General features: G+C 36.7%; 1 protein-coding gene and 1 non-coding gene across 2 annotated transcripts; one reads left to right on the forward strand and one right to left on the reverse strand.

Annotated features, from left to right (window-relative positions):
* Positions 1-1,354: 1,354 nt before the first annotated feature.
* On the reverse strand, positions 1,355-3,653 carry LOC111434902 (protein BOLA2). Its single transcript, XM_023072232.1, has 3 exons — positions 3,547-3,653; positions 1,779-1,801; positions 1,355-1,689 (listed from the first exon to the last, which is right to left on the reverse strand). Exons 1-3 carry the CDS (start codon positions 3,607-3,609, stop codon positions 1,491-1,493), a joined length of 285 nt encoding a protein of 94 aa, XP_022928000.1. The 5' UTR covers positions 3,610-3,653; the 3' UTR covers positions 1,355-1,490.
* A 1,098-nt stretch (positions 3,654-4,751) lies between these two features.
* LOC111434996 lies at positions 4,752-4,891 on the forward strand. Its single transcript, XR_002709017.1, has one exon. It is a non-coding gene; the product is annotated as a small nucleolar RNA Z247 (small nucleolar RNA).
* The last annotated feature ends 8,249 nt before the right edge of the window (positions 4,892-13,140 follow it).

A 13,140-nucleotide genomic window follows, 5' to 3' on the forward strand; every position in this document is an offset into this window, starting at 1 on the left:
GAGTTGGTGTCCATGCATTCGAACTACAAATTTGAATTCATTTACAATTAATGGCCATTTTGAGTCATAATTTTTTGAGGATGTATAGTGGAAAGAAAAAGAAAGAAAGATTTATTATCCATTTTACCATTAAAATTAGTGTGTTTGTTGTGATAATTTAAGGTTCTTTACTGGCTTTTATTTTATATTCAATGATTCATCGTTTTTCAATTATTTTATATTTAATGATTCATCGTTTAGTTGAATTTTGAATAGATGTATTGATTTTGGAAATGTGTGCCATTTTATGGAACTTTATACTTTTAACTTTTAGTTTTAAAGTCTTGTTGGGTTGCAAATGAGAAAATAAGCGTATATATATAATATATAAAAAGTTGTTTTTAAATTGGGGTTCTTTCCCAACTTTAGATAAGTATTGAAGTGTCTTGTATTTATGTTTAGACATACTAATGAAAGAGTTTTTTTCTATTTATCTAAAGTTTTGATATCTAAGGAGAGATGAAAAAGAGACGTGAAGGAATTTTTAGAGTGAGGAATAAGAGAAGGAATTGTAACCAATTATTGTTTCTTTCAAAGTAAAATTAGTTGGATGGAAAGTTGGAACTAAAAAAGACAGGCATTTATGGATTTATGCTGAGTCAAGAAATGCAATTACATATTTATGCTGAGTCAAGAAATGCAATTACATACTGCATAATTCATGACTAATGAGACTTACTTTTCATGACTGCTTCTTAGACTCTATTTTTTTTAAGTAGGGTTGGATGCATAGTATTTCTTTACACATAGTTCATGCATGCACGCATTAACCCACTAGGTGGGCTCATAAAAAAACGTGCATTCATGGTGTATGCATCCGTATTTAACATATTGGAAAATAATTCATGCATGTGACCTACATAATGCAAGAGTCAATTGTTTTTAGGAGTGAACCACTCTTTACTTTCTCTCTCTAAGAAAGATATCTCTTTCTCCAAAATCATATTCGTCTATCTCAATCAAAAGATAAACTCTCGTTGATAAGAATTTACAAGTCACTCTGAACTAAGATCGAGTATATCTCTTCCATTAAAGAATTTATAAAGAGATAAAATATTTGGTAGTTCAGTCTAATATAAATTGTATAAGATATCCTTATTTGGATTTAGATCAAATCATCTGAAACAATTACAAAGTGAGTCGCAGATAAGTCACCCAAACCCAAACTATAGACTTTTAACTTATAACTTGAACACGATTAATCATTTAGGTTATTACTTGAATATGTTTCTCGTCTGAAAGGAAACTATTAAATTGCTAAACCTAAATCTTTTTTATCCGAGATATGTTTTTTTAAAATTCAACTATCAACAAAGAACAAACTCAAAAGCATAAATTTTCATACATAAGTACAGCAGAATCAGAATTACACCATTACTTTAGTGGCTATTTAGTATGCTTTATTTATACTATCATCAGTGTCTCTTACTTCACTTATCAATCATGCTCTTCTAAGCACCAGATTTTGATTTTTCAGATTCTTCTTGCTGTTGCTTCCACTGTTGTGGGGTCAGAGCCTTCTTAATGGAGAGAGCATGAATGTCTTTCATTTCCTCCTCCAGAGCTGCATTCACCAACCGATGTCGTTCAAGCAACCTTCTCCCTTCGAATCGTTCCGAGACAATATCAATTACGAAACTCGCCCCACACCTGGTGGAGATAGCATTTGTTTTATGCTTCAGGAAAATGGCTGTAGAAATGTATCACAAAATTTTAATCACGCGTGGTTTAGAACTTACCCTCCAGATGTATCAGTTACCTCCTGAAACAATCAAGGAAATAATTAGTGATTCAAGATGCTGATTTTGCAGTTCATGTAGTATACTAGAGAAATTTTTAAGTGGTTTACAAGAAATTATATAGTAGCAAACCTATAGATTAATGATAAAGTACTCTAGCAAACCCGGTGAGTAAAGGTAAAGCATCGTTGCAACTTAGGGAGTAGAATAGAGTAGCAAACATGTGTGCAAAACGGTTTGTAATAGCCCAAGCTCACCGCTAGCAGATATTATTCTTTTTGGGTTTTCCTCCAAGCTACCCGTCAACGTTTTAAAACGCGTCTACTGCTTGTAATAGCCCAAGTCCAAGCTCATTGCTTCGTTCCCCTCTCCAAACGATGTGGGATCTCACAATCCACCCTCCTTGGGGGCCAGCATCGTGGCACACTGCTCGATGTCTGACTCTAATACATTTGTAACAGCCCAAGCCCACTGCTAGCAGAGATTGTCTTTTTTGGGGTTTTTCCTTCTAGGCTTTCCCTCAAGGTTTTAAAACGTGTCTACTAATAAGAGGTTTCCACACTCATATAAGGAATGTTTCATTCCCCTCTCCGAACGATGGAGGATCTCACACTGTCAACCAACCATGGGTCAACCATGGGTTAGGCTTAGCTAACTTATACTTCCCACTTTTAGAATAGTGAGCTAAACGCCCCTCAAGTGGTAAAGAATTTGTATGTCTACTAGAAAATTCTAGCACTATAAGCAAAAATTTGACCATCCTCACCTGTAACTCCATGTTTGAAATAAAAACTTATTATAGTGAGGTGCTTGAAAACTTGTGTGTTACACACAATCAATGAGCATCAGGCAAACTTCAGAACCGTTGCTTAAATATCAAATTTACAGAAAATCCCTTCAAGACATGACCATGGTGACAACGCCTTTTTTTCCTCTTGTTAAGTTTCTGCTATACATTCAGTTTTCAGACTCCAATGATTGCTTATAAAGCCCAGAATACTTTGTTCACAAAAGCAGTCCCCAGTTTTGAAGTTTTACTTCTATTTTGGAACTTCTAGTATTAAGTCCAAACACATTTCAGGGAAATTTCACAGTGTTCGTCTGGTAATCCAACAATAGTACATCACAAATCCTAACATATCACTACGTAAGAATAATACAAACAATTTTGTTTTTAGTTCTCTTAAGAAATACAGTTTTTTATTAACAACATTTTTGTTTGTCATCAAGTTTCGGAGAAGTTTTGAAAAACTTAATTTGTTTCTCAAACTTGAACATTAGTGATTTCTATAAGTAGAGAACAAGGCAGAAAAAATATCAGTAAGTCACTGAAGAAAACAGGAAACTAAAACCAAAATCATTACAAAATAGCAAATAAACCATGCCAATTGAACAAAAAACAAACCAAAGCCTCTTTTAAGATAAATACTCTCTGAATATCTTCACTGTGAATGGAACCAATGAATATCATACTCCATAAGGCTTTCAGATCCACCACTCAAACACCATAAGATCTCCAAGTAAAAACAAAAAGCAGAGAAAATCATCCATTGGAACGGAAGATAACACTTCCAAATCTCTTCTCAGTTCCACTATCTCAATTCAAAGCAATGAAGTGAAATAAGACTTAGAAAAGCTAAACTAGCAAGAACACGATGCCAATTTTTGGCTCAATACTAAGTGAACGAAAAGGAAAACCGCAGGTGAACAGAACACGAGGATCGATAATCAGAAAAAAGTAGAGAAAGAGCGTGAAGAAGAAGCAAACCAGATGCTGAGGATTCAATTTGGAGGTTAAAGTAGATTCGAGTTGCTCCTTTGTGACTCCCATTTTCTTCAATTGCCTTCCTGCCGTTTCTTCTTCTTTGCTTTATATACTTTCTCAGAGAAATGCAATTGACTTCTTAAAAGGGGCACATGGATTCTGATGGACCGCTGTTACCAAAGCCCACAACAACCATAATTTTAATGGGCCCAAAGCCCACAACGACCATAATTTTAATGGGCCCAAAGCCCTTTTTTCTTTTAAACCAAAAATTGCTCTCTAACCGAAGGGTTCATACGACCAAGGAACCCGACCAATCGAAGCTATCTAACTCAAACCCTAAAAGTTGGGCAGGCTTATATATATATATGGTAAGATAATCTACTGATTTACTTTTGTTATATGGATCAAAAAGAATCTATGATTTTTTGGTTTGTTATCATGGATCAAATCTATGATTTCCTGGTTTGTTATTATGTATCGACCATGTAATCCTCATTATACACGTCTATAAATACATGAGGTGATGACCCATAGGTCACAGTGTCATTTAACCTAACATGGTATCAGAGTCAAGTTTATTATTAACAATGTCTAACATATCTTCTTCCTCCTCCCCATCCACCATCTCCAACACAATCTCATCTACCATGGCGTCGACCTTTGGCCCAATCCCTCTCCACCACGATGTCACAATTCGTCTCACAAAAAATAACTTCAACACGATCTCATCTACCATGGCGTCGACCTTTGGCCCAATCCCTCTCCATCAGGCTGTCACAATCCGTCTCACTAAAAACAACTTCATCATATGGCGCGCCCAACTCCTCCCCTACCTACGGAGTACGAAGCTTATGGGCTACCTCGATGGCACCATTGTTGCACCTGCCAAGCTGGTCCCTTCCTCAACCACTGATGGTGTTGATATGGTCTCTAATCCGGCCTATGATCGGTGGTATGTTCAGGATCAACAGGTCCTTAGTGGCCTTCTCTCCTCCATGTCTGAGGAGATTCTTCATGATATGGTTGCCGCTACTACTTCCAAGGAGGCGTGGGATACACTGCAGCAGATGTTTTCGTCGTTAACTCGTGCTCGCACTGTTCAGATCCGTGTTGAGCTCACCACGTCCAAGAAACGCGATATGTCTGCTGCAGATTATTTTCGCAAGATCAAAGGGCTAGCCACCGAGCTGGCTGCCGCCGGCTCTGCCTTGCAGGATGATGATGTGATCGCGTATCTCTTCGCTGGTCTTGGCCCTGACTATGATCCCTTCGTCACCTCGATGACTACCAAGAGTGAATCCCTCACGCTTGATGATGTGTTTGCACATCTAATGGCGTTTGAAGGTCATCAACTACAACACCAGGCTGTACTTCAATTAAATTCTGGATCTTCAGTTGATTATGCTGGTTGTGGTGGTCTGCAGAAGAACTGTGAGTGTAGGGATCGTGGTCGTGGCCGTTCTCAAGGTGGTGTGCCCTCTCGTCTTACTGGTAATCGTCGTGACCCTTCTGCTCGTCCTACTTGCCAAATCTGCGGCAAATTGGGGCATACTGCCGTTCGCTGCTGGCATAGGATGGATGAGTCCTATTAAGATGAACCTCCTTTTGCTCGTCCTTCTTGCCAGATCTGCGGCAAAGTGGGACATAACGTTGTTCGCTGCTGGCATAGGATGGATGAGTCCTATCAAGATGAACCTCCTTTTGCTCCTTCTGCAGCACTGACGACTACTTCTTCTTACAAGATTGATCCAAATTGGTACAGCGACACAGACGCCACTGATCATATCATCGGTGACCTGGATCATCTCGTTGTGCCTGAATGCTATCATGGAGGTGAACAAGTTCAAGTCGGCAATGGAGTAGGTTTGCGTATTTTGCATACTGGTCATTCTTCAATTAATACTGTTACTCGTTCTCTTGCATTGCGTAATATTTTGCATATGCCTGAAATTTCCAAACATCTTCTTTCCGTTCATAAATTTTCTGGTGATAATGACATATTTTTTAAATACCATCCTTGGAATTTTTATATTAAGGATCGACAGTCGAGGAAAAGTCTTCTAGACGGGAGGTGTGAGTCTGGTCTCTATCCAATTAAGCCATCTAATGTTGATGATCTCAAGCACGCCTCAATAGCAAATCTACTACTCATGCCCAATGACATGCATGTCTTGGACGTCCTTCATCTCAAGTAGTAAAGTCAATTTTGCGTCTCAATAATATTTCGTGTGCTAGTGAGTCACCTTTGCCATTTTGTAATGCGTGTTAGTTAGCAAAAAGTCATCTGTTACCATACATTAGTTCTTTTCATATGTCTTTGTCACCTTTGGAATTGATTTTTTTCGGATGTTTGGGGCCCTGCACCTCCCTCTATTGGCGGCTTTAAATATTATATCAACTTCATTGATAATTTCAGTAAATTTTTATCGATCTATTTGATGCATGATCGTACAGAAGCTCCTCATATACTTGTGCAGTTACAAGCTCATGTTGAGCGCCCCCTAGATACTAAAATCAAGTGTCCAGTCTGATTGGGGCGGGGAATATTAGAAAATTCATAACACATTCTTTCGTTTCCTTGGAATTGTTCATCGTGTTTCGTGCCCTCACACGCATCAACAAAATGTAATAAAAGAAACTGGCCCAACTGTAATACAAATATATATATATAATTATATAAAAGAAAATGTAGTGAAAATAATAATAATAATTAATTAATAAATAACTAAAAAGGATTACCTAAAAATAAAAAAATAAAACTACCCACCTAAATGTCAGATTTGAAATGGGAAGCAGATATGATTGGAGATAGATTTTGGTCTGTTATTACAGTAAATCTTATTTTATATTTAAGATCTCTCTCGTTTATCCAATATTTTACAAGATCAGAATCAGATCTGGTTTAGAAACAATAAAATAATAAGGATTTCTCCCCTTTATCTAATATTTTACAAGATCATCTTAACACTCAGATCTGATTTAGAATCAATAAAATTTTAAAGTAAGATTCAGATTTGGTTTACCATCAATAAAATTTTAAATTTTAGTTGGCAATTTTGTAAAATAAAATTTTAAATTTTAGTTGGCAATTTTATAAATACATTGAAACTGGGAAGGAAGGAAAGAAGAAAATAAGGAAATAAAGAAAGAAAAGGAAATATTGAGGAAAGAAAAGGAAAAAGAAATATTGGAGAAAGGAAAATATTGGAAAAAGAAAAGGAAATATTGAGGAAAGAAAAAAAGAAATGTTGGAGGTAAGAATAAACAAAATTGGCCAATAATATCGGTTAAAAGAATGAAAATAAATATAGAGGGAGATTAATATCTGTACCGAATCTAAATAAATACAGAGGAAGATTAATATCTCTGTTTACAGAATGGAAATAAATACAAAGGAAGATTAATATCTGTTTAGAAAATGAAAATTCATCTGTTTACCGAGGAAGATTAATATTCTGTTTACAGAATGGAAATAAATACAGAGATAATTAATATTTGTTTAGAAAATGAAAATAGATCTGTTTATGCAATTAAAATAATTTTAGAGATGAGGAGAGAAGATTAAGAAAATATTTGGTGAATAGAAGTGGAAAGATCTGTGGGCAAGAAACTCTATTAAATTTTGTCACTAACAATACTCTCTTGAACAGTAAGAATAAAGTCTCTGATGCACACATGAAGTCCAACACATGGACCATTGTAAAATTTAGAAAATTGAAATTGAAATTGATGTCATGGTTCATATAAGTTGACTTGGATACAAATGACAAAATCAATTTTTTTTTTTAAGGATAAACTGGTGACACTAGCCTAAGCTAATTAAGCAAGTGGCCTTACTATCGGCATGATTATATTTGATGTTGACACGTGCCATGTGGTTCTGCACGTGTCATATATATTGATATGTGTGAATTGTTTGTGGTTCAATATGCTTATGATTGTTATGTATATGTTATAATATGTGAATTGTATGATAATAATTACGAAACGATGTGCTCAATGATATATTTGAGATAGGATACAAGAAGGATGCACAAAACGAAATGTAACAATAAGAGTAAGATTCGTTCATGAAGTGTTAAGGTTAGGTTACATACCGAAGTGCTATGGATATGAGAGATTGATAAAAGAATACGGTTAGGTTATGGGTAGAAATGGATAGGTGTGTGATAGATTGATAGAACAATAGTGTTAGGATACGTTCCTGTGATGATATGACTAAGGTACGTTCATGTAACGCTGTGATAGGTAGAAGAACGTTAAGGTTATGATAAGTTACGGAATGACATGACCACGAAATGTTTACGATATGATATGATTAGGATACGACATGTGAATGACGGATATATATATGTGGTCATATGATATAAAATATGTTATGGTATGAGATATGTGATAAATTGACATGTTTATGATATGAGATATTGTGATGCAATATGTTATGGTATGATATGTATATGATGAAATGTTGTGTTAAAAGCATGGGACATTATGTTATGTCTCTTAAATTGTGTGTACACAGCATGATATGAATGACACGAAATCATGATATGAATGACACGAAATCATGATAAATGACATGAAATATAACCCCGTTAGTATTAGGTATGATATGAGAACTGAAGAATGAGAAACGATATGATATGAATGATGAACGATATGTGAAATGATATGAAAAACAATATGATATATACAAAACGATTAAATGATAATGAAAATGGAAAAATGTTAGGACCTCATGCATTATCTGTGCTTATGCATTGGGGAATACCTCTATTCCATCATGAGGGTACGGACGCGTACATCCATTAGGCAGGCGAAGAGATCGTTATGTTTTACATAATGCTATCGTGACGGTTACTAATTCTAATGGATGTTCGGCAAAAGTTGAGATACCAGAGAAGGCTCGCCCGACAAGAAAAGGGGCCCAGCGGTATGCGAACTGTCTGGTGAGCCCATACTCACATGTATGGTCTGTATGTAGAGTATATGGTACACATCCAAGCTTCCCATTAGAATAGTGTCGTAGGAAAAATAGACTGATATGATAGGTTCCATCATTACATTCACATGTTCTTGCATTTAACCCCCAATAGTGGGGTCACTTACTGAGTATTTCTTAAAATACTCCAGCCACGTGCTACCTCTATTTTAGATTAAGGCAAGACATTTCTATACGGCTGACGACGACATCACAACTCGAGACCATAACACATACATAGGGTAGTCGTATTATTTTCTTAGACTTAGGCTAGGATGTTTTTTGTTTAGACGTTTATTTGTTTTATTTAGTCTTTTATTGTGTCATTTTTAAAAGTGTTTTCAAACACACAAGTTCATGGCAGTGTTTTAAGCTGAAGTGTTATGTTTTATGAAGTCGTATTATTTTTAGGTTATGTTTTATGAAAGTTTAAATGAAGTATTTTCGCATTCAATGTTTATGATATGAATACAGTAGCGACCTTAAATTAAGTAAAAAATTTCGAGTCGTTACCTAACCCTTCTAGCTCATGCTGATGTACCAATTAAATTTTGGGATGACGCGTTTCTTACCGCCACATATCTCATCAACCGTCTTCCTACTCGTGTCATCGATCACAAATGCCCCTTAGAGCATTTTTTTCATACCCCACCAAATTACTCATTAAAAGTTTTTGGGTGTGCTTGTTGGCCTCATCTTCGCCCTTATAACAAACAAAAGCTATCTTTTCGATCCAAGGAATGTGTCTTTCTAGGCTACAGTTTTTTACATAAAGGGTATAAGTGTCTTGACACCGATTTTGGTCGTGTCTATATTTCTAGAGACATCATATTTGATGAGAATGTTTTTCCGTTCAAGAGAGCCCCACCCAATTCTTCCCAACCTTACCGTCCACACACAATGCCCCTAATTTATGCACCTTGCATTTGGGTAACAACAGTACTAATTTGGAGAAGGACCAAGTGCATATATTTGTACCTATTAACTCTTTGGATGCAGAAAATTTGGTGCCCACATCAGCTTCGGGATTGCCACTGCAATCCTCCACGTCACTGCCACGCGAATCAGCATCGGTTGTTCCGCCAATGATTGGGGCCTCAGATCCTCCGCCTGCAGATGATATTGCACAATGCCCGATCAAATCCTCGGCCGCTGGTCGACCAACTGTTGTAGAACTGGTTGCTCCCCTCGCAACGGCTAGTACGGCTGTCCCCTCAATTGCGGATCCTGCACCTACTACTCATCCGTATGGTACTCGATTGAAGCACAATATCAAGAAACCCAAGGTGCGTACAGATGGAATAGTAACATATTCTGTGGTTCGATCTTCTGCCTCTGAACCTACTTCACATATTACTGCTATGGAGTATCCCCTCTCGCATCAGACAATGAATGATGAATTTCAGGCACTTCTCGAAAATAAGACATGACACTTAGTTCCTCCTCGTGCTGGTCTTAACGTTATTGATTGCAAATGAGTTTTCAAACTCAAGCAAAAGCCAAATGGCTCTATTGATCGCTATAAAGCACGCCTGGTTGCTAAAAGGTTTAAACAGCAGTATGACGTTGATTAAGATGATACCTTTAGTTTAGTTGTTAAGCCCACTACCGTTCAGCTCTTATTATCTCTTGCTATTTCTCGTGGTTGGGCTATTCGACAGATTGATATTCAAAATGCTTTTCTTCATGGTTTTCTTAATGAAGATGTTTACATGAAGCAGCCCCCTGGATTTGTGGATTCTCAACATCCTAGTTATCTCTGCAAGCTGGATAAGTCGCTTTATGGCCTCAAACAAGCCCCGCGTGCCTAGTTTTCTCGCCTTAGCTCCAAACTATTACAACTGAGTTTTACACCTTCAAAGGTTGATGTCTTTCTTTTCATTTTTAAGAAGATGAGCATTCAGATGTATATCCTCATCTATTGTTGATGACATTATTATCATTAGCTCATCTTCTACAGCTACTGAGAAACTTCTTACACAGCTTTGGGATGATTTTGTCGTCTTGAATCTTGGCATTTTGAGTTATTTTCTTGGGATTGAGGTTTGCCATACTTCCAATAGACTTGTTCTGACACAACATAAATACATTCAAGATTTATTGTCGAGAACCAATATGCTCATCTCCAATGGTGTGCTCACACCTATGCTTCCTAGTGAGAAATTGTTATTAGATGATGGTGAAAAGCTCTGGCCTGAGGATACTACTCGCTATTGGAGTGTCATTGGTGCTCTCCAATATTTGTCTCTACACGTCCTTATATATCCTTTTGTGTCAACAGAGTGTGTCAGTTCATGTCCTCCCCGACTTCTATACATTGGGCGGCGGTCAAATGAATTCTCCGTTATCTACATGACACTATTGATATGGGCTTGTGTCTTACAAAGTCCAACACTGATTTGCTAAGTGCCTTCTCGGATGCTGATTGGGTTGGGAATCCTGATGACCGTCGAAGCACTGGAGGCTATGCGATCTTCGTTGGTGGCAATCTTATCTCTTGAAGTTCAAGGAATCAATCGACAGTTTCTCATTCTAGTACGGAGGATGAATACAAGGCGGTTGCTAATGCCAATGCCGAATTAATCTAGATCCAAGTCCTCTTGCGTGAGCTCGGGATCTCGCAAGCGCGAGCACCTAGCCTGTGCTGTGACAACATTGGTGCCACCTATCTGTCCGCCAATCCAATCTTGCATCGACGAACGAAGCATGTTGAGGTTGATTATCACTTCGTTCATGAATGAGTATCGACTCGTTAGTTTGATGTGCAACTCATATCTTCCAAGGATCAGCTCGTCGATATGATGACAAAGCCACTACCAACTCCTTCTTTTAGCCGTTTTAGGCGCAATCTAAACTTACTAGTACATCGTACAGATTGAGGAGGTGTTAAACTTAGAATAGGTCATATCTATACATAGTAAGATAATCTACTAATTTAGTGGTTTGTTACCATGGATCAAAGGAGAATCTATGATTTACTGTTTGTTACCATGGATCAAATGTATGATTTCTTGGTTTGTTAGCATGGATCAAGGCCCACCATGTAATTATCGTTATACACATTTATAAATACATGAGATGGTGATGCATATACGTCAGAGTGCCATTCAACCTAACAAATATAACATATTTGGTAAATAAGTAGAATTTTTTTAAAATAATTTTTATGTGTTTATTAAATACGAAATAAGATAGTCTTAATCATGCCGTAAAAATTTCGGGGTGGATGACAAGATCCATATATGTTAGTTTAGATTTAACGAGGTTTTATTGTATATTTTAAGTTTTAGAGAATTATCTCTAAAATTATAAACATGAAAGTTACGACACTTCAATTAATTATAAGTTACTAAAATGTTTATTTTCAAGGTTATAAATATTCATTCTTGTAGTACGAAGTTGCATACTATGCTTCTTCACGAACTTTTTTTTATTTACATTTCTTGTGTTTAGATTTGCACGTTATAGTCATTCAAATAAACTTGATTAAACTATCTTGTAGGGTGATTCAAAACATGAGTTTAGAAGTGCATTTTTTTTTTTACTTTTGATCTTGATCATCAAGGTAATCTTGTAAGAGTTCAAGCTTACTGAATCTTGTAAGAGCTCAAGTTTACTGCTACTAGATATTGTCTGCTTTGGCCTGTTACATATCGCTGTCAGCCTCACAATTTTTAAAATACGTTTACTAGGGAGATGATTGTCCGTTTTGGCTTGTTACGTATCGTTGTCAACCTCACGGTTTTTAAAATTACTAAATCTTGTAAGAGCTCAAGCTTACCTGCTAGTAGATATTGTTCGCTTTGGCCTGTTACGTATCGTCGTCAGCCTCACGGTTTTTAAAATACGTTTACTAGGGAGAGGATTGTCCATTTTGGCTTGTTACGTATCGTTGTCAACCTCACGATTTTTAAAACATGTTTGATAGGAAGGGGTTCCCACACCCTTACAAGGAATGTTTCATTGCCCTCTTCAACTCATGTGGGATCTCACAATCCACCCTCTTGGGAGCCAGTGTTCACACTGACACACCGCTCAGTATCTAGCTCTGATATCATTTGTAACAGCCTGAGGCCAATGTTAGTTGATATTGTCTGCGTTTGTCCGTTACATATCTTCGTCAGCCTCATGATTTTTAAAACGCGTCTGTTAGGAAAATATTTCCACCTTTATAAAAAAAATGATTTGTTTCTCTCTCCCATCGATGTGTAACCTCACAGTAGTAAATTAAGTTTAGTCACCCTCACAGTTGTTTGCATCAATCTGTTCACACTTATCAATGATGTAACGACCCTAAATTTCTACTTACTCAGAGTCGCTACCAACGTCTCATGCTTTTCTAAAATGCAGAATATAACCTTTAAAAGAAAACATCATCTATAGTATAAATGTCGAAAACATTTAAAACATTTATAACTCTAGAAAACACAGTCATGGCCTTACGTGTTCAATGCGAATTATTGAAAATTTAAAGAAAATAAAAACAATACAAAATAATTTAAAACAATGAAATGCAAAACAACCTATTCTAACCTAAGACTAGGAATTTAAATATGAGTCTACCCCATGCACGTGTCATAGTATCTACTCGCGATGTTGCGGTCATTCGTATG

Source organism: Cucurbita moschata, unplaced genomic scaffold (genome assembly GCF_002738365.1).
Source record: "Cucurbita moschata cultivar Rifu unplaced genomic scaffold, Cmos_1.0 Cmo_Scf00047, whole genome shotgun sequence".
NCBI classification, from domain to species: domain Eukaryota; kingdom Viridiplantae; phylum Streptophyta; class Magnoliopsida; order Cucurbitales; family Cucurbitaceae; genus Cucurbita; species Cucurbita moschata.